The following is a 22,736-nucleotide window of genomic DNA, read 5'->3' as shown; positions in this document are numbered from 1 at the left end:
TTATTTGAGGATGCCAAGCTAAAACCAACCATGCAGAACATTTCAAAACCAAATACAAAATAGAATATGACTACTTGCCATAATATTTCTCCAGGAGGAAGTCTATGCTGGGCTGCACCCTTGACAGGGGCAGGAATTCCTTCAATCCTCATGCATAGAAATGCAACAAGGGTGAAATTCTTGCTAGTCCTCTGAAGTGAAATGCATCCTCAGAGCATCTTTTGGTGAGATGGGCATCTATATATATTTAATAAATAAGTAAATAGATAATAAATAAAACTCTTCCTGTTTGTATATTAAAGATTGGGATTGAGGAATGCAAATATAAATTTCACTGAAAACTTTTAAAATAGCATTTCAGCAAGGAAAAATGTGACAAGTAGCTTGGTCACTAATATTCCTTTTTCCCCCAAAAGAGAAAGCCATTTTGACTTTTGAACTGATTTGCATTGTATTAAAATTAACCTAGGAAAATGTCCCTCTGTATATATCTTTAACTAAGTTTTAAAAAGATATCAACAAACCTGAAATTACTTTGAAGATGATAAATGAAATTTCGACTTCAAGAGTTTGAAATGTAACAAACCATTAAGAGCACCAATAATCAGGAACTTTGTTTCTGAAAACAATCACCATTTTGATACAGTACAGATGTGTAGTAAAACAAGAAATTTCCATGGAATGGTAGACAATTAGCTGCCTGAGAGAGTGAATAGCACAATATGCCAACAGGAACAAGTTTTCCATTTATTTTAAGAGGTCAGGAATAATACAAAAAAGGCTAGATTCTGAAACAGAGGAACAATAAAATCAGGCGCAAGGGGCCCTGGACAGGGAACTTGGCATCCATGCTATAATAAGATTACAGTTCTTGCAGTTAAGGTGGAACTGTATCTATGTAAGTTGATTTAATAATAACTACAAGATCAATGATAGTGATAGGTATATATTGTACTTTCCTCAGCTATGTTCTACCAATTCATTGCCAGTAATACTGTGTTCAAACAAGAAATGACCATAAAAATCCCCTCTCTTAAATGCATGCTAAGAATACAAGTGTAATTGAAAGCCAAAATTAATTGTTTTAGGACTAGCCACCATTTAATTATATTTTGGATCTTACACCAAGGAAGTAGTTACACCAAACACTTTGAAACAGTAACACTTTTATTCTGAATGAAAAGTACAATTTTAAAGATCACGTATCTTAGTAAAAACTTGTTAGTAATCACCCAACTATGGAGAGATAGAATGGCTTAAGTGAGTGTCTTAAAAAATACGGATATGAAATTGAAGGAAAAAAGTTCTTAGAACAAAAAACTGAAAAGATCAAAGCTCAGATATTAATAATTCATTATCTGGACTGGAGAATTGAGAGCCAATTAATACATTGTGGACATGCATGCAATGTAAAAGTGAAAATTTGAAATGTCTTTTATATGTATGATGTAATGTTAGAATTCTTACATTTTGAATTAGGTCTTTAATCAAATCAAATAGGAGAGGGTTTATTGTATCTAATTCTACCCAGTCTTGATTTCTGGAAGGCCTAATACTAAGGACGGCCTAAACTGTGATCCAGAATACTTGGATTTAGTTCACATTCCATCATATCTAATAACCTGAGAGTACCCCTTTGTACAGGAAACACCTGACTACAAAGAGAATGTCTATTTCCTCTGCTTCCTGATGGGTGCATTTTTAAAATATCATTTTATTGTAATTTTTTTTAGTGTCTCCTTTTTCCCCTCAGCAACTGACTGATGGCTCAGCTCTAGATTAAATTCAGCTCAGTCCTGGCTCTGCCATCTAGCAAGATGAAAAAACTTGCTGCCAGGTGAATCTGAAGGCTGTTTGTTTTCTTGCAGAGAACCAGATGCATTGGGCTGATCTTAGGCAAATCTACTTTATTGAAAGCTATGTTAGTTCTGCACTTCTTTTGCATGGCAAAATTTAAGATAGATTTTATTACATTTTAACTATTAGGCTTGGCTAAACTACCTGTTTAGTTGAAAAAGTGCAAAGAGTAAATGAATCAGTCAAGTGAACAGTCAAGCCTTGGAAGTACCTGAATTGTTTTTGCTTTGAGCAAATAATCATGCTAAGAAGTGCATACAATTAATTCTGTAAAAATATTCCAGATGAATCTACAAAAATTGATATATAGGAAGAATATATAAAGTGGATACATGAAGAAAAAGGACAAAACTCAAAATGATCTCAATAAATATGTATGTATGAAGAAGATCACATCCACATATACATCTATCACAGATGAATGCAAGTCCCTCATATCATATAACCTGCTGTAGCAAGGAATTTTATACTTTAAGTATGAATACAATTCATAATAATATTATTTGGACTATTTTTTGTGTATATTTTTAAATTGGCCATAATTTTATTTGGGTTCCTTGTGCCAATGGAAAATATAGATAAACACATTTTCAAAAGCAGAGAATAGAATAGAGCTGTTATATAGTATAATACTGGTGAGAGGCATAGAAGGTTGCCTTGTTGAACAAGGAAACAGGAAGCTAAAGAAATATGCGTCAATAAGGAAGGTAGAAGTGCTTTGGTTGCAATTTTTTAAGGTAAAAATAAGAGATATGCTGAATATGTTGCTGTTGCTTTTTCTTGTTCTCCCTGCTAATTATCATTTAATCTTCCTTACTATCATTGACTTCTGTACAACACAATATCAACACACTGAAAATGAATGTGATATAACAGGCAGCAATCCAACAATGGAATGGGAAACTCTGCTCCAGATTTATATATAAAGAAAATTCTAGGATTATGAATATTTTCATATTTCCAGATCAAAATTAACAACAGACACACATCAGAAATCAAATGCCCTTTCAGAGCTCCTGTCAATTCCACCAGCTAGTTTGGAGAGCATTCTCATTTGGTTTGCCAAATTGTAATAATTACTGTTAGAGCTGAAATGTTAGTGGGTTGACATAAAAGCACTTATTTTTTTAATTTCAATTTTTTGGAAAACCTTTCAAATTTATAAACACTTTTAAAAAAAATATTTTTACACAGCTAAAAGAAAACCAAGTTGTTGGGATTTTTTTCCCAAAAAGATGAAAATGCAGACAACAGTGAGAATCTGAATTGCCATGCTAGGCCAAGCTTATTTTATTACATACATTCTGCTTTCTAAGAACTAGTTAAATTCATAATGTAAACATGAAGTATACAGAGTTAAAATTCAAGGCCACAGTATTTCTGATTGTCATTTTTTATGTCTTTGGTTGGCCGAGATCAACTCGTAGTGTATAAATGCATAAGTTATAAAATTATTATATCAAAAGAAAAAATAACACTGACTTGTATAATTCATTCTGACAAACGCACAGCGTTCGCGACTCGGAAAGAAAACCTGGCGCTGCCTAACAAATATGTATATTGGCAATTGGATTTTGTCCTTTTCAACTAGTAGACAACAACTTCCCTTAAGAAGAATGAGGTTTGAAGTGTCATTTTAAATAGCACACAATTCCAGTTTAATATCTTTATAGAGAGATGCATAATTCAATTACCACTATTTCTCCCTCTTTTGACTTAAAAATAAAGGCTTTGTTTTTTTCTTTGATAATACTGAAAATGGCTTAATACATACTATGGTATTTGTCATGTCCAAGCAAATAATTCTTCAAAAACTGTCAGTTTTTCCCTCTTTAAAAGAAATACATTTTCCTTCATCTTTATCACCCCATGTTCTTCTACTCCTTTCCTCTACATTTACCAGACACAGGGTTTTAATCATGCTCTTGTGAGCTCCTATTTATTGCAACAGGGTCTGCACAGGAGAACTTCCTGATATTTGAACCCTTAGTCTACAACCATACACTTGCCCTTAACACATCCTCAAACCCAATGTTTGGCTCAGAGCTCTGTAACATCATCAAGAAACTTTAACTTGCATTGTATTCACAGTTTTGAAATATCTTATCCCTCCCTCATGGTGAAATACAGGCATTTTATCCCAACCACAACATAGTCTGCTCTAGAGATAGATTTATCCCACTTTTTACGTATTTGTTTTTTTGTAAAAAAAAATACAGTTAGTTTTTTTATGCATTTATATATTCATATATTGTATCCAAGTTCATAATAGAATATCCTTGTATTACTTTACTGTGATATGAAAAAAGACATAACAATCATAAATTTCTTCTGGCCCCATGTTCTAGTTATTATTACAAACTTTTAACTAGATGTGTATTTCCTTATTTCATGTTTAGATTTGATGTCAACATATTTAGTAGCATCTTTACACTTTTTAATCTCTCTATATAAAAAGTTTGTTTTATATCCTGATCAGTATTATCAGTCTTTCAGGCACATTTTGTTCAGATTTGCTGGTTGTAACTTCTTGTATTCCTGGAAAACATATCCTTTAAAATATTCTTCCCTCTTTAGTAGTAAGTGCCAAGATGAGAAGGCATATGAGTGGTTGGGAGCCTAGTGTTGGGATAGATGCTTCCAGTTGGTGAATTCCAGTATGGACTGGGTCCAGCAAAAAAGTTGGAGGAAGTAACAGGCAAAGCAGGAGCATGAGGAGCAACAAAGTTCATTTTCTGGGGGTGTGCATGATAGGAACTCATATAGGGCAGGTCTGATGGGTATTTATAGATAGATGATTCTGGAGGATGTGGCTGAAGGGCTTGAGCAATTCCATGGAAGTCAAATTTGTAGGCATAACGTTTACCATGGACTTTAGTCATTATATTTTTGTCATAATAATAACGAAGAGCACGACTGAGCTTGTCATAGTTCATATTGGGTTTGCTCTTCCTTTCCCCCCAGCGCCGTGCAACTTCATCAGGGTCAGTCATCTTGAACTCTCCATTGGTACCTTCCCAGGTGATGCAATTAGAATTGGAGCTATCTGACAGAAGCTCCAACAAAAACTGCCACAGCTGTATCTGCCCACTCCCTATAGGCAAGGGAAAAAAGAAGAATCATTAGAGGTATTGTATTAGAAATTAACAGAAAGACAGTGGTCCACAATCTATACATAGCTCTAGGCTACGCTTTTCCTGTTCCTCAATTGATTCATCTGTCTGGACAAGATAAAGAATATATGAGGAAATCAAAGATATCATAATTATCTATACAGTACACCCACACACACACAAAGCTATATTCTGTGTGTTCATGAGAAAGGCAGAAAAGATCTTCAAACCATGGCAACTCCTATCCCTTGTATACAATCCTTGACTCATCATCCACAGCATATGAACTTTGAAGTTTAGCTCCATTAAAGTAAGGTACTGTAGCTAGTCAAGTTCCACTGAAGACAATGTTTATTGTTTATTACTTAGGAAGATCAAATTACTTATTTTTAAAAGAAAAGTTTTAACAATTTGCACTATATATTGATTAATATTAGAAATTTATTCGTCAGCATGGCCACTGATTTATTGGAACCTTTGCTTGATAGTCATTTATTTTTAAACTGGAAGTAGACAACCTTTGTGAAAGGTTTGTATTAGGCTAATCATTGAGAAGTAAACTTTATGAGTAAATTTATGTAAATCTATGAATAAAAACTCAAAACTTTCTCATAGTTAACTGTTGTTTTAAGTAACCCATATCAGATTGGTAGGATCCAAGCAGCCATACTAAAGTTTTTTAGGAACTATATTTGTTTTTCTAATGCTGCAGACCCCATCTAATATACTAACATGGTCTGAAAAGGAGCAGGTTTTCAAAAACTCTACACATTGATAGAGCTTTTCTTTCACTTTTTTCTCCTGTAATTAAAATTAAACATGATTTTGATGACAATGACAGACTCATGGAATACACTAATACCAACTATCATCACTCTGATGTTTTAGGTAATACATTTCTTATTTTCAGGTAAAAATGCTAATATTTTATCATACCTGGATTTGCAAGACGACTGCTTGTTGGACCAAGAATTTGATAAGGATCTAAATCAAGATAGAAATAGACATAAGCCAAAATTATGTAAGAACTTTAAAAATGTTTCCAAGTTAAATACAGGGGATTAACATGCATGATCATAATATTGCTAGCTTAGGTAGTCTGTATTTATCTGCAAAGTAAATCTTCCATCAATTAAAACAAATACATTTAGATACTCATATTCAATTAATTATAGAGTATAGTTCTATATTTTTTATATAGAGAATATAGCAGCATGGTGGCCTAGTGGTGAATATGCTCGCCTCCCTTCCAGAAGGTTGAAAATTCAGTCCTAGATAGCACAGATGTTTATGTCCTAGGGCACAAAGAAAAAAAATATCTGCAATGAACCCTGCATGGTGTCAGGAAGGGCATCCAGCCCATAAATGTTCAGCTCCATCTATTTGCCCAGACTCTACTCCAAATTAAGGGATTACAGGATCAAGAGAGTTTATTCTAGTAACTGTAGACAGGATTACAACAAAATCCTTTATGCTTACTTGTACTCCTCAGTTAAGTTATGATGGTTTGTCAGTCAAGGTCTATTTAATCAGTTTTATTGCCATCATGACAGAAATATGAGGGCTTTAGGGCGTGAAGAGTAATGGACAGAGTTAAGTGGCTTAATCCATCACCCAGCATTATTGCTATTCCACTGACAGGAAAGTTATAAAAGAATGTCCACCTGTTACAATGTGACTGAGTTCTTATAGATCTGGAGGTGTGTTTTCAAAAGTAGCAACTGACATAGAAAAGCCAAAACAGTAGAGGTTTTTATGCTTCTTTTTTACTATACACAGCAAAACTATTTACAATAGGTAAGTAAATAAATAGTAATTAAAATCTGTTTTTGCTATGAAATTTCAATGTTTTTCCAATAGAAAGTTAGTAAGAGGTACCAACACCTATAATACATTATTCAGGATTTCTTTCTTAAATATAGATATATTCAAATGTTCAACTTCCAAAATAATACAGAAAGACCAACTTTTTATTTCTCCATGACAATCCATTGTGGTTAAATATTATTTTTATCTCTGTCCTTAGGAATTTTGCATTAAAACAGTGAACAGTCTTCATGATCCCAGGCAAAAGATGCTCACAGGGACCTTATATCATTTTCAGTTTAGTAGACTGGTTTTGCACATTACATTTACAGTATTTACCTTACTATCTGCATGACAGCTATCTTCATTATATTCATTATTTTAAAATAATTTGAAAAACAATAGATGATACACTACATTAAATATCAGTATCACTGTACAACAAATCCTTAGTTTGTAACTAGATATAAGATGGCCACTGTCTGTCCATAGCGCTCACATGAAGCATAAACTACTGAACATTTCCCATCATCTTTAGCATACAAGACATAATTGCATAGCTAAAGCCATACCCAACTGAGGACGCTGGTCTTCTGTTTTGGTCACAGCTGAAGATGATGCTTGGGCAGCTAAAAACACAAAAACAAACAAAAATCTTTATTACCATCTATGTCAAGGAGAGATACAATCAATATTCTTTAGAGTGGAAGTACTTGGTACTTTAATAATAATAATATGAAGAAGAATTTCACAGAAATAATATGAAATCTATTGGTTTCAGAACAGCAGACATTGTGAAGGAATGGATATAGTTTTGTTTGTTATGTTTTTTCTTAGTATTTGTCCAATATGATTAGAGGATCTGCATGTTTTTGCACTGTGCCCATTTAGTTTGTATAGCAAAACTACTGATATTGGAATACAATGAAGGTGTTTGTTCATTAGTTGGGTTGTCACAGAGCCTAAGAGGAAGTGACTGGTTTAAAACCATCCATCTGGCTTCCATACCTAAGGGATGACTAGAAATGGGACTCTCTTCATAGTCTATCACATCTGGTTGAATTATTATTATTCATGAAATGTGTATGCCACCTGACTTCTAGCAACCTTGAAGATCAAACTTATTGATTATAGCTACATAATATACTCTTGATTTCACCATGAAAATCTATTTTATTAATATGTGCACTCAATTCTCAAAACAGGTAATGGTCAGGGGTTTTTTAAAATATAAGTTCCATGTTGGTTGATTTAAGTTTGAAATTTGTGAGGGTGAAATGCTTTAGAAATAATTATGGTACTTCCACTGAATTTTCAATCACTATATCTTTTACCTTTTGATTGAGGAGCAGGATGACCATGACTTGTCCATGCTGATCTTCTGGCTGGTTCATAAGATATATCTGTGTGCAGAAGAAATCACTGTAAGTAGATCTAATAGAAAATAGGAATGCTGCTTTAGGCCAAATGCCTGTCATCTGGTAGCTCTTGAAATTAGTAGTTTTCCTGATATATAAAATTCAGCATTATTCTTACAACAGTCCACTTAATTGCCACTGTACAAAAAAAATCTCTTCCTGGAGTTATAAACATATACAATGTTTGACATTTATCTGTCTATTATTGCATTACATTATATTGTTTTAATTTGATTTATATCCCTATGTTTCTATTCCATTTTGCATAGTAAAGTACCAAGGTAATTAACAAAATTAAAGATGAATTATTATTAATGTTAAAATCACGGAAACAGTATTGTTTAGTATTCTGCATTTTTTGTCTCATTTTCAGAAAGCTCCAATTTATTATATGCATTAATGTATTAGATTAATGAATGGAGACAGGACACTGCCATCAAATAGATAATTATGAACCTTCCTTCTCAAAATTGCACTTATGAGAAAGTTATGTGACAGTGTTATCTGCCATACTATGGCGATTCTATGAGTTTTCATAGAAATAGGTTTAAAAAATTTTTAATGAGGACTTGACATTGTAAAATTAATTATTTGAGGATATTCATAATAAACATTATAACAGTATTAAAATGTCCTCACTGAATAGTTTACATGGCTACATTCAAAATATCTTATCCTTTTTTTAAAGTTTACATTTCAAGACATTTATGTTAAGCTAGGTATAGTACATAGCGGTATCTTCAACATATATATTGTTGTGGAATAGACACAACCTATATATTCATGGAAAAGCAATAAGATTGCAATTTAACAGATTCCTACAGAAGAAAAAATGTATTAAAACATGAAATTGTGCTGGTCATGGTTTATTCCTTTTTCCAAATGAAAGCTACTTCCTTTATTTTTCCATCCTTATTTGAGAAGAACTTCTATAATATCTTTTGGAAATCTGTTTCAGATTTTTTTAAAACTGTAATATGCATAAGAGATACGTCTGCATTTTAAAAAGCAAACAATTCCAAAATAACCTGTCTCCCCCCACACAATCTTACATTTGGCTGTATGCTAAACGGCTTTGTTTCTGCTCTATTCCTTTCTTATTATAGGATTATTTGACCCTTTTATTATTTAATTTAGAACTTTTCTATTCCTTCCAACCTAACTGATTAGTGGAAAGAAATTATATACAAAGGTTTGGAATTTTGCCTGTATGTTATCAGAATAACTTTTGACAATTGAACAGGAGGGGCCAAATTCATTGTGCAAAACAGCAGCTGACGAAAGAAAAAAATTAATAATGGCTAGATCAAACTGGGGTCTGGGGAGAACTTCCTCAGTGAATGTCTACAGGAAAGGCAGTTGGACAGCAGTTAAGGAATATTGCAGACCATCTCCTCTTCCTAGTTCATGACTCCAAACAGAATACATGCAGTCTATGATCTACTTCTTGGTGTATATATGCACAGATATACACAGATGAAAAGGGAAGGGAGAGCAGAAACACACAGAAAGACATAACTGTTACTTCATTACACAGGGAAAAAATGCAAAAATCTTTTTATGGTGACTAATGATAACAAGGCTGGAAAGAATGCTTTGTATCTTTTCCTATCCTACAATTTTTTCCAAACAAAAGAAAATGTTGGAAAGAAATTATGTAAAGGGGATGAAAATTCAATTTGTTTATCTGTATAATTCTCCAAAATCAAATAGGGTTAACATTGGTGTGAAAGAAGATGGCAACCAGCCCCCCCCCCCACGCCTCATGTTCAACAATGGAGCAGACTCTGCTGAGGGTTGTGGAAAAAAGTTTTCATGTCACAGTTGGAAGGCAACAGCTCACAATGTTGGCAGCCTCTTAGTCCCCTCCCTTCACAGCCACCTGGCCAGTATGCAGCTATTTTTAAAGGATTGGGAAGAACTCTAGAAACCATATTACGTATGCTCTCCCTACCTTATTATATACTGTGCAAGCCCTTGGGAACAGAATACCAACGTATATTCTGTTTGTTAAAAATGCTAAGAAAACTAATTCATAAATAAACAGAAGGCACAGAACCAAAACTAAAAAAGTTGGTGTATTCAATTAATAAAATCCTCTTTATGCCTAATCTCTTTGAATCTGATTCCTGACAAGAAAAGGCAGCAGAGCTGTGTGGTCTATCCAGGCCTTAAAGTCATGCCATCTCCCCATGGTCACCTAATCTTTCAGCATGCCCTAAATTCAGTGCTACAAATTCTTTTAAAAAATCCTGTGCCAAATATTTCCTCCCACCCGCTCCTTTCTCCCTTTGCTCCTGTTCAGCACCTACGTCTACACAGTGGCACTGGCAATTATTCTATTTTTCAGTAAAGAAAAAGTTTTCTTTCTTTCCAAAAAATTTTAATAGTGTTTCAGCATACTGCAGAGCACAAGTGCAGCTGGCTTGGTTTTCTTGCTGAATTCAATAGGCACTGAGCAGATTCTCGATAAACAAAGGAAAAACAAAAACAGAAAATGTGATGTCTATTAAGGGTGAAAGGGGAAAGAATTCTGAGGAAGGAGAAAAATTGTTTGAAAAGAGGAAAGCTATGACAGGAAGCAGAGCATCATCAAAGATTTCCTAAGACATCCTTTCATAATTAATATCACAGATACTAGTAGGGAATCTGGTGTGCCTTGGCAATGTGTGCTAAATTCTGAGTGGACAAAACTACAATTATGTGTTAAAAGAAAAAAAAAAGATAGAAACATCATAGAATGTATTGTAAAAAATGTACACATCTCTGCATACCTGGCCTGGTGGTAATTCTTTGTGTTGCTTCAGGATAAACTGAAGTATTTGGAAAAATAAATGCTGCACCTCCTGGAAGCAAGAAAAAAAAAGGCTCATGATAATATTGCTTTGCTATATATATTGAAATAAATTTGTGAATATCATGAGTATTTTGGCATAACATTTGGGAAGTTTGACTGCAACAGATGGCTTAATTTGCCCTATCAAGTTCAACTAATATAAAATAATTCCAATTAGAGCATATTATCTCAATGTGTCAGCAGACTGTATATTTTATTGAATTATACAATCGATGTATTAGTATAGAAGTTACTTGCTTAATACAAACATAGGTAATAACAGGTCTGCCAGATATACTATATACTATACAATTATTTTCCTTACAGTGTGTAACTCTTTCTGTGGTTTTGTGGTGATTCTTCATAGGAGGGCTGTTCTAGGGGAGGGGTGTAAGCTCACTGAGATGTATATGGGCTCAAATCTCATGCTATTTATCACTCAATAACTACATTTTTTATTGCTATGATAAAGCTGAACTTTGTAAGAGATCAGAAGAACTTTTAATTACAAGCACTGTGAGAAATGAATAAATACACATATGGGAATATAACACATTGATGTAGAGTAGAAAAGACATATATCTCTGTAGTAATCTTTATACATGAAGAAATTTAACGTAATATGGGCTACAACAGAGGAATTCAGGTTTAAAATCTCATTAGATATTAAACTCATTGGGTGACAATAGTCTAGTCCAGGGGTAGTCAACCTTGGCTCTTTTATGACTCGTGGACTTCACAGCTGGCTCAGGAATTCTGGGAGTTGAAGTCTGTTGTGTCCTGAGCCTGCAAAGGCAGGCTTGGGACGTTGCAACAGTCCCGGGCAGTTGCAAGCTGCCCGGGACCAGACTGGCTGGCGCCGGCGCTCGCGCACATGCATGAGGTGCGCCGCGTGTCTAAATGTTGCTTTTTGGCCTGGGAATCGTCTTTAAGAGAGGCTGAGAGGTTTGCTCACCTCAGTGTTGTAATGGGGGCTACTGAAGACTAATAAAGAGTTCCTGAAACTACAGAATGCTTTGTGAAGTCATTGCCATTAACCGAGGACTCAACAAAGTCCACAAGTCATAAAAGAGCCAAGGTTGACTACCCCTGGTCTAGTCATTGCCTCTTACTGCTTCTCACTTAACCTAGTTGGCAAAACTGTTGCAATGATAAAATGGGGGAAGGCACCAGGCATACTGAATTACAAAGAAAAATAAAGTAAAAATAAAATAATGGAATAAAATTAACAATGTATTAAGTCATGAAATTTAGATTCTATTTAAAACAGTTTATCAAATTAGTTCTAGCTAAGCTATGAAATGCATAAAGTGTTTTAAGAATGATACATCACATCTCTTTCTAAAGGACAATTGCACAAAGCAAAACATGAATTGATGTCAAATTGTTTAACATTTTATTAATTGCATTTTTAAGTCCTCAATGAGCAAGTCTATATACTGCCTTGATTTATACTGGGGAAATCAAAAGACATATAAATATAATTATCATTGCTACTGCTGGTAATAATAATGATGTAAAGAAATAGAAAAAAATATCATATGAAAAGTATATCCTACTTTCTTAAAAAGTCCCCAGAGTTAAGAATGATTATACAAGCTGTTATTTCTGGTCACTAGAAATCATTAAAACTGTCAGGCATGATAAGAAACATGAGGTACCCTGAACTTTTATTTGATCAAATTAGAGATATTACATTACTGGATGCACAGTTCAAAAAAGGGGCTTGTTTTAATTACATGCAATTGAATCAAAATTAAATTTATACAATTTCTCTCTTTCCCCTACTATCTTTCTCTCTTTTAAAATTAATGATCTGATCTGATGGGCAAACAGCTCACAAGAATAGACTAGTTGAGTTTGTCCGGGAAGTTATCTAATGATTCACAGTAGCAGTCCAATGTATTGTAACTAAAAAGGGGGCTATGACAGAAGCTACATTTGTTACAGTGGTATACAAGCTCTGAAAATATCTAGAAGCCCAGGAGACTAAAAAAATATTTGCTTGGCATACACAATAGTGGGTCTCAGGTGAATGAAGGGACAAATCCAGAAATGCCTTCCTCTGGTATGATAAGCGCTCAAGATACTACATTATTTACTGCATACCATTAGATTGCACCATTTAAAGATATTCAAGCTAGTTCCACTGGTTTTAAAAGTACAGATAGAATAAAGATTAAGCTTGCAAAAAGATTAGGACAACTGATACGTTTCAGCCTCTTAAATTCATAATTCTTTCTTCTCACATGAATTGCTTAATAAGTATCTGATCTCACTGTATGTTGAACATTGTAATGTTAGGAAGCAAGTTGGGCTAGATTTCCCTTCCATTTCTTTCCATTTGCACATATACAATAACTTTTTTTCCCCATGGAAGACCAATCAAAAATTTAGTTCCTTCATTAATATAAGAAAACACAGCAAAAGCTGCCCTGCTGTTTTGTTTACATGGTAGGAAAAACTACCAGGAGAACTAATGATGGGTATATTCCATGTGAGTCTCATAATTGTGTTCAAATAGATATGGGAAAGACATAGGTGAGTAATCCTTCCCTTCCCATTGTACAATATTGCCTCAAGAATGCTAAATGTTTTACATGTTTATGAAGAGCATTGGATGTATGAAATTCCCATCAATATTAAAACATATATGACAGTCTTAAGCACTCTGATTTTTTTTTTTTTAAATTGCAGTCAGCATGCATCTGTTAGACAGAAATCCTGAACTTTGAAAATGGCCTGTAAAAAGGGGAGCCGTGACAGCATTACCTGTATTTCTAGCATGCATTAACCGTGGAGAGTTTTGTAAAGCCTTATCAACATCATCTGAAGTCAAATGTGGAAGAGGAGCTACAAAACAAAAAGCAACACCAAGAATTTAAAAAAAAAGAATAGTCAAAATTATCTTACTAACCATTTTCTTTTAGTATAATAGGATTGTTTGTGGCCATGAGTTCATTCATATCTTTGTGGGAATGGGTTTATGATTTTTCTATTGGAAGCAGGGAGTTTTAAGTCAGAATAATATTAAGGAGTGTCTTAGTGACAATATTCATTATGAAATCTGTGAAAAATATGTCATATTGGTGTTGCACTGCCTGATATTAAAATAATGGTCACTTACATTTTTTTAAATTTAGAACCATTTTTCTATATGCCTTAAATAACCAATTTACTTCCTTCTTCTCCTACTTTTAAATGCTATATATTGCTTTATATTATTTATATTTGAGGGGCTTTCCTTAAACCTGAAAAGATCAGTTTTAATGGGAACTTCTAAAGTGCTCATTTTGTTGCACAGAACACATGCCTGAATATACTCAAAATCAGTATGTCTATGGTTTCATTTAGAATTAACATTTCAGAAATGGAAAGAAAGCAATGTTATGTGACCAGAAAAAGACATTATTACCCATTCTAATTATATAAAATGTATAATGCTTTAGTCTTCATTGTCTTAAAAATAATCAATAATTTCCTAACTGGAAAAATTTAGCATACATCTTTAAAGGAGAGTAAAACATATTTATTTCTTACTTTCTCTGAGGTAGTGTAAGTGTGAAAGAAGAATGTCTGCATTGTAGCTTGGTGTGAGCCTCTGGAAGTCATCTTTGGTCATTTTACACAACTCCTTTCCATCGATATCTTGAAATAGCATGATGTCCACATCTGGGAGGCCATATTCCTTGACAGCCCATTCTAGCCACTGGCGTACATGGTCTGTGCTCCATAATGTAGGATCTATTTTGAAAGCAGAAAATGCATTTTGTTAAAGTTGTGAAAAAAAGATCTTTCCCCAGGGCAAGCCTGTCCTACTGAAACTGATTAATTTTACTGAAATAATTCTAGAATTCTTTCTTTTATTGACTTAAAAAGACTATGTGTACTAGAAGACTCTGGGAACAGATTTGTTCTTAAATTTCAAAGAGAGAGAGAGACAGACACAGAGAGAGAAGTGGGTAGGGAGGGAACCTTAAAATAGATTTGCAAAAAAAGAGGGGGAAATTGAGAAAGACTGTAGCACAGCATTTATTCTGGTGGCACAAGATATGACTCAGATATAGTACACACACACACACACACACACACACACACACACACACATATATATTGTATATATATACTGTATATATATACTGTATATATATATAAAATATATATATTTTAAGGGAAAGGCCTTTGATGTTAAATAATTGGAATATCAACTAAAGGTATATAATATAATTAACCTATCTCCACCAGCTAAATGATACATTATTCTCTTTTGTATATGGGCACTTTTGTACATTTTGTTCCTCCTTCCTAAATTTATTTGTCACCCATTTCATTTAGAAGTGACTCTGGGAGGCTTACAGCATAAAAACATTAAAATCATCAAAGATAAATATTCCTGACATTAACCATTAGTAAATATTTGCACTAGAAGAGATCTTTAGCAATTTTCTGTAGTATTTTCCCTATTGCAGTGTGGACTATCTGAAATATACTATGCATATTTGTGGTTTAAGGACCACAGCAAAATCACTGAATTAAACAAACTCATTATATAGTATTTTATTACTTAAATATAAAATACGTATTTCTTATTTTCAGATTATGAGAAACAGGCATATATTTAAACTATGTGCCATGACAACCAGCATGATGTTCTCTGAAAGTTTTGACAGCAACTGAAATAAATATTTTTCTCCAACATGTCTGAATACAGAAGATCAGGGAATGGTAGGTGCTGGTACTTTAAGAAGAATAACAGTATGACAAACTGAATGAGTTTTTCTTGGTACTTTATGTGTTTATTGTTTTTTGTTATACTTTGTATTTTTTATTAATTCATTATTGTTACTAATTGTTAAGATTGTTAACAATTGTCAACAATGTTGAATGAGGCAGGTATATAAGGGCATAAAATGAAACACATAAATAAAAATAAGCCTTTCACTTCATTTGGCAGTCCTTCTGTTTTTTTCTTCCTTTTGTAATAATGTATCCTTGGATTTAACTGTTCTAATAAAATCCTACATAGCATTTTCAGACAAAAACAGGCAAAGCATAACTTGCCTATAGTCTCCTGTTTCCCCAGGGTAATCATAATTTGAATGCAATGATCAAAATCAACAATACCAAACTTACTAATTTTTGGCAGAAAATTAAAAGAGAAAAATTATATAAATATAATTACAAAAACCCTATAAAAATAAGGATAAAACAAGACAAAAATTCTTGCCTCGCTTCCAATGATCTCATTTTCTCAGTGTTTTGTCTCTTCCAACCGTTGTCCTTTGAAAAAATAAGATAAACAATTTTTCCTGTTTTTTTTTAACTCTAAGTGTTTGCCAATATATTAGTCTGTACATTTCTTCTTCTTCTTCTTCTTCTTCTTCTTCTTCTTCTTCTTCTTCTTCTTCTTCTTCTTCTTCTTCTTCTTCTTCTTCTTCTTCTTCTTCTTCTTCTTCTTCTTCTTCTCCTTCTTCTCCTTCTCCTTCTTCTTCTTCTTCCTCTCCTCCTCGTCCTCCTCCTCCTCCTTCTTTCAGAGATGTTGAAAACAACATAATTTTACCAACATTAAACACTATGCTGTTAATTTCAATGGAGAAGAATTAAGTGTATGCTCTAGTTGTGTTCTGAAATCAGTGTGGGATCTTGACATTCCTAATGCGAATGGATGGTCTCTACTGTATTTAGTGATAATGTACATTGTCTTTAAACAATTATTTAAAAATATTTGCTCACCTGCTGGAACAATAACTCTTCGTTCATTGGTGGTCATATTTGGTGGAGGGATGTGCTTTTCTTCCATATAGTTTCCATAGTTCATGCCAACATTTTCAGTGTTAGTCATCTTTCCACTTTTTGTCACACTGCAATTGTCAGGGGAACTCCTAAGGAAACAATTTAAAAATAAATTCCCAGATAATATAGAATATTTTTTTTAAAAAAATTAGGAGATTCAACTTTAAGAGAGTTCTATTTTTTTAAAAAAAAACACATTTAAATATGCTTACTTTGCTTCCATAATATTCCACAAGTCACTGAAATGCAAAATATTATAACATAAAACAATATGATTAAAGTACCCATAATATTAATAGATAAATCTATACTACACAATAAATAAGAGCCTATTTGCCCAATATTGAGATCAGATTAATACATTTACATGAATTTGTCCCAGAATATTTGTTATCTTAAATTTATTTACAACTTGAAAAAGTAGATTTCTGACTAGTCCTCTCTGTAGCCACATGATCAAGATTTGGGGATTGGGAACTTGCACAGTATCTCTTGGTCATGCGATTACCATTTGCAACTTTCACAGCTGGCTTCTGACAAGCACTTGGTTGTCCTTATTTTATAATTTGGAAATAATTGAGTCATATAGTTAACTCTTATATTGTGTAAGATTAAGTTCATTATTTCAAATTAAGTGCAAGACAGCAGTTATAAGCCATTGAAGTAGTTTACCTTAGAGCTATGCAGTTTCGGGAAAGTGCTTCATTCTGACAAAGGTTTATGAACATCACTCTTTTAAAATAGCTTCCCAAAACCGCACAAGTCTCTGCTTCTAAACACCAGAAGAATGTAGTTGCCTCGTTTCACTTCACTTGAAGAAATGGGCTTCTGCCCAGCCAACCACAAATTCCCACTAACTAGGCAGGTGATGGGCAAAGAAATAAATCTTCTTTGACTTATTTAATAAAAAGATTAATTGATCATACTAATGTTAATAATTTACCAAGAATAGCAATAGCATCTGGACAGACTTGAACACTGGGCGCTATCTAACAAAATGAAATTCAATGGTGAAAAAAATAAGGTTCTACATTTAGGTAAGAAAAACCAAATGCACAGGTATAGTGTAGGGGGTACCTTGCTCAATAGTAGTAACTGTGAAAGGGATCTCGGAGTCCTAGTGGACAATCATTTAAATATGAGTCAGCAGTGTGCTGCAGCTGCCAAAAAGGCCAACACAGTGCTAGGCTGCATTAACAGAGGGATAGAATCAAGATCACGCGAAGTGTTAATAGCACTTTACAATGCCTTGATAAGGCCACACTTGGAATACTGCATCCAGTTTTGGTCACCTCGATGTAAAAAAGATGTTGAGACTCTAGAAAGAGTACAGAGAAGAGCAACAAAGATGATTAGGAGACTGGAGCTTAAAACATATAAGGAAAGGTTGATGGAATTGGGTATGTCTAGTTTAATGAAGAGAAGGACGAGGAGGGACATGATAGCAGTCTTCCAATATCTCAGGGGCCGCCACAGAGAAGAGGGAGTCAATCTATTTTCCAAAGCACCTGAAGGCAGGACAAGAAGCAATGGATGGAAACTAATCAAGGAGAGAAGCAACCTAGAATTAAGGAGAAACTTCCTGATAGTTAGAACAATTAACCAGAGGAACAACCTGCCTCCAGAAGTGGTAAATTCTCCAACACTGGAAGTTTTTAAGAAGAAACTGGATAGCCATTTGTCCGAAATGGTATAGGCTTTCCTGCCTGAGCAGGGAGTTGGACTTGATGACCTCCAAAGTCCCTTCCAACTTTATTATTATTATTATTATTATTATTATGGATCATCGCACAGTCAGCCAGATGTTCAGACTGGATTTGGCATTTTGTCTACCTATCGAGTCCTTACCCAGGACCTGGGATAGGCAGATGTGGATGTTTGATGGTATTACAGGTATCGTCGCAGGATGGAAGCAGTTCCTAATAAGGCCGCCTTTTGCAATTGACTAATAGCGAATTTGTCAATGCCAATGGTGTTCAAGTGGTGCTCCAGTTGTTTTGGGATTGCACCCAAGGAGCCTATGACTATTGGTACTACCCTTGCTTGCTTTTGCCACAGTCTTTCTATTTCTATTTGTAGGTCTTTGTATTTTGTTATCTTCTCCAGTTCTTTCTCTTCTATTCTGCTATCTCCAGGCACTGCCACGTCCACTATCCAGACTTTTTTGTCTTTCTTATCGACAATTGTTAGGTCTGGGGTGTTATGTTGCAGGTGCTTGTCTGTTTGAATTCTGAAGTCCCAGAGCAGTTTAATTTTACCATTTTCTATGACTTTCTCTATTTTATGATCCCACCAGTTTTTGCTTACAGGCAAATGATATTTTTTGCCTGTATTATTATTATTATTATTATTATTATTATTATTATTATTATTATTATTACTTAGACTTATATATCACTTCACAGTGCTTCATAGGCCTCTCTAAGCAGTTTACAGAGTCACCTCAAAAGTTGGCTCCTCATTTTACTGACTTCAGAAGGATGGAAGGCTGAGTCAACCTTGAGCTGGTGAGGAGCGAACCCCTGGCAGTCAGCAGAGTTAGCCTGCAATACTGCATTCTAACCACTGTGCCACCATGGCTCTTCCAGTAAGAACCCCAATAAAAGGCAGAGCAGGAACCACAAAACACAATGAACTTGAATTCATCTTCCTTCCTTCCTTCCTTCCTTCCTTCCTTCCTTCCTTCCTTCCTTCCTTCCTTCCTTCATTCCTCCCTCCCTCCCTCCCTCCCTTCTTGCCTGCCTGCCTGCCTGCCCATTACCTCCTGCCACCTTGCTGCTGCATTCCTCCAAACTCATTCCTCCAAACTCCATCTTCTCTGAGTCAGTATCTTTTGTTCATACTTGCTCTTGGTGTCTATGGTGATTCTTAGTCATCCAGGTCATGGTTGTCCTTAAAGTACTTTTTCAAAAGGCAATTGGATTTTATTTTTCCTTGAAGACATTTCACTTCTCATCCAAAAAATTCTGACTGAATGGTGGAAATGGAAGGATTTATATTCCTTGCAGTCATCTGGTCATTAGCACTCTTTCTGAGAGTTGTTGAGGACACTTGGAGGTTTACCTGTGTCCTCAAGGTCACCTGAATAGTACAAATGGATGTGGAACCTTCTTGGAACTGCTGAAAAGATTGTGTTGTAAACAAAAGATAGGTGGTGGTGTATCACTCCCCCTCTGTTGAGAGAGGGCTGTTCAATCTTAATGTAGATGGCCTTTTTGACCCCGTTGATTTGAAAGAGGGGTCAAAGAGGCCATCTACATTAAGACTGAACAGCCCTTTCTCAACATAGAGGGAGGGATATGACCCTAAGGGCACAGATAAATCTCCACATGCCTCAATGACTCTCAGAAAGAGTACTAACAACCAGATGACTGCAAGGAATATAAATTCTTCCCTCTTCCACCATTCAGTCAGAACTGAGAAGTTCTTGGAGAAGCAAAAAGTCTTCAAAGAAAAACAAAGTCCAGATACCTTTTGAAAAAGCACCTTTAAAATACTTGCTCTCAGCTTTCCAGCCACTGCCATAACCATATTTCCTCTCATAAGAAAGTGAGAATTGCATCTGTTTATGAATGCTAGAAATACTTCAAAGCCAAACTCCAACTTCCATTTGCTTATGTTCTGTGCTTCCTTTAGATTTTCTCTATAGGAACCAAATACATTTTGAGAAATAAAGATAGTTGGCAGCATGACTTTACTTTGAGGCATTAACAGTCCATTCATGTCTCTCTAACTAAAAATAAAGTGAATAAAGGTAAATCATAAATAATATTAGATAAATGAATTTAGAAGCTATCAGGAAGCTCTGTCGGCTCAAAGCTCCATTATTATCTATGCCTGGCATATTCAGTTAGTGCAATTTTAAGTGTAAAGGAAAGAACAAAACATTATTTTAATTCTGATAATATTGTAGTGGCATACTGTTATAAATAAATGCTATTCTTCCTCAAGAGAAGTAACAATATATTCATTAATACCAAGGGTATGTAAATTTTCTAAACTTGAAATATTCCACACTTGAAACACTGACTCTGACTATTCAAAGCTAAGAATATAACAAGATTTTGGTATCCTAGAACAGAACAGAACAGAACAGAATAATAACTTTATTGCCACTTTGAATGTACTACTGATCGGCATACATTAAAATGAAATTTTGTTGCATACAGCTCTCAGAGGATCACCACTTCCAATATATACTACATAAATATGACAAAAATAAATAAATAAATACAGAATTATGCATATACCCACATATATTATATGACACAGAGAAACATCACAGTCTAGTTCGGACTGTGTATACATGTGCATAGTGAGAAAAATGAACCTTGCAAGTTTACCAGATGGATAGCATAGGGAACAAAGCTATTACAGAATGGGGTAGTCCTGCTAGAAATACTTTGAAACCTCCTCCCAGAAGGGAGCAACAGAAACAGATCATAAAGTGAATGTGTGGGGTCTCTAACACTGCTTTGAGCTCTAAACACATAGCACTTATAAGCAGCATCCTGAATACCGGGAAGCGAGCTTCCTATGATCTTCTCGGCTATCCTTATCAATCTCTGTATGGACTGTCTATCTGAGGTTTACCAATGCTGCCTTTTTAAAAACATATTAGAAAAAGGTAAAATCAAAAATCAAATAGCGTATACACTTGCCTAAATTATGCATGTATTAATTTATAAATTTTATAAATTTAAAATACACAAGGCATCCTACCATAAGAAACAAGACAATGAAAAGGGAAACTGTATGTAAGCTGTGGCTAATGGTTGCTGTTGTTTAGCAATTCTAAGCCTAGTATTTTATCTTCATGTGATCATGATCATTATGTGCCATCAAGTCATTGTCGGCTCTTAGCAACCACATGGATATACTTCTTATCTTATTGTGGACTGGATTTCCTACTAAATATGGCCTCACCTTCAGTTAAATAGGACATGCATCCACTTTAAATATGGAAAGATGGTTTACAGAAACCTAACAGTATTTGACTCAAGGTCAAGGCTAACCAAAGGCATGCAGAGAAGGCAACATAACAAAGCTGGATGGTGTGTGGCTTTTGTCTAGTTTATCTCTGTGTTTGCATGTGTGTAATTTCATACTTAAATAAACATGGCATCTCCCTTATTTTTTTCCTTGGAAAGAGAAATAGGAAACAGACAAGTAATTCAAAGGCTTGCTCCTAATTTCATACTCAGGAAAATTCCCAGGGAAATACACTTAGAACGAAATTAAAATAAAGCTCTATTTCACATATTTATATATTTTTTTTACCTTGAGCCGTTAACTTGATTTGAGGTGCATTCCATTTTTATGGTGACTCTGGCTGGAGGCTGGGATAACCAGTCCTGTTGGGGGATACGTGGACTCATCTTTGATGTTTGCCCATATTCACTGGAAGAAGAAGCGGTCATCTCTGACTTAGAAAGATGGGAAGTCCCGTAGGCACACTCAAACAAAGACTGATCTTCACTTACAACTGATAATGCTTCCTGAAATTCAAAAAAGGAAAAGCAACCAAAATTGATTAAATTAATAATTAATTTATTATTAAATAATTGTGCCTCCAGGGCAACTAATAAAAACTAAAAGAAAAAATGAATACATCCAACGGAAGAAGGAAAATTTAGTACATAGGCAGGTTCAGTTTTTAAAATAAGGCACTTCTATATTCAATTCATTAGCATCTGGAATTATGAGGTTACAAGGTTGAATTTTATTGTCCATGGAGTGATACTTGTATGTGTGTTATGAAAGTTCCCCATTAGTGCTTATTTCTTTATTTTTTCTTTCTTTATTTTATCCTGTATCCTTAATGATGCATTGATAATTTATATTTACCTACAGTACATATTTTGAATACAGCTATAAGGCGAGCATTAGAAAGAAAGAAACAGAGCTACCAAG

The 22,736-nt window shown here is 34.4% G+C and overlaps 1 protein-coding gene across 4 annotated transcripts in view; it reads right to left on the bottom strand.

Moving 5' to 3' along the window:
- Positions 1-1,146: 1,146 nt before the first annotated feature.
- Positions 1,147-22,736, bottom strand: part of ERG (ETS transcription factor ERG) — a 115,706-nt gene continuing 94,116 nt past the window's right edge. For 3 of the 4 annotated variants that reach the window (XM_039369735.1, XM_039369742.1, XM_039369751.1), the window contains 9 exons: positions 22,104-22,321; positions 16,764-16,912; positions 14,571-14,774; positions 13,803-13,883; positions 10,969-11,040; positions 8,111-8,179; positions 7,349-7,405; positions 5,907-5,954; positions 1,147-4,951 (listed from right to left, as the gene is read on the bottom strand). In XM_039369735.1, the coding sequence (XP_039225669.1) occupies positions 4,431-4,951; positions 5,907-5,954; positions 7,349-7,405; positions 8,111-8,179; positions 10,969-11,040; positions 13,803-13,883; positions 14,571-14,774; positions 16,764-16,912; positions 22,104-22,321 (1,419 nt within the window). In that variant the 3' untranslated portion in view covers positions 1,147-4,430. The remainder of the gene's footprint in view (positions 4,952-5,906; positions 5,955-7,348; positions 7,406-8,110; positions 8,180-10,968; positions 11,041-13,802; positions 13,884-14,570; positions 14,775-16,763; positions 16,913-22,103; positions 22,322-22,736) is intronic. The other variant, XM_039369760.1, reaches the window with a different exon arrangement.

Source organism: Crotalus tigris, unplaced genomic scaffold, assembly GCF_016545835.1.
Source record: "Crotalus tigris isolate CLP2741 ecotype Arizona unplaced genomic scaffold, ASM1654583v1 scf7180000017601.7605149639:7615979, whole genome shotgun sequence".
Taxonomy (NCBI): Eukaryota; Metazoa; Chordata; class Lepidosauria; order Squamata; family Viperidae; genus Crotalus; species Crotalus tigris.
Note: the sequence above shows the minus strand (reverse complement) of the source record. Positions and strands in the feature narration are given on the sequence as shown.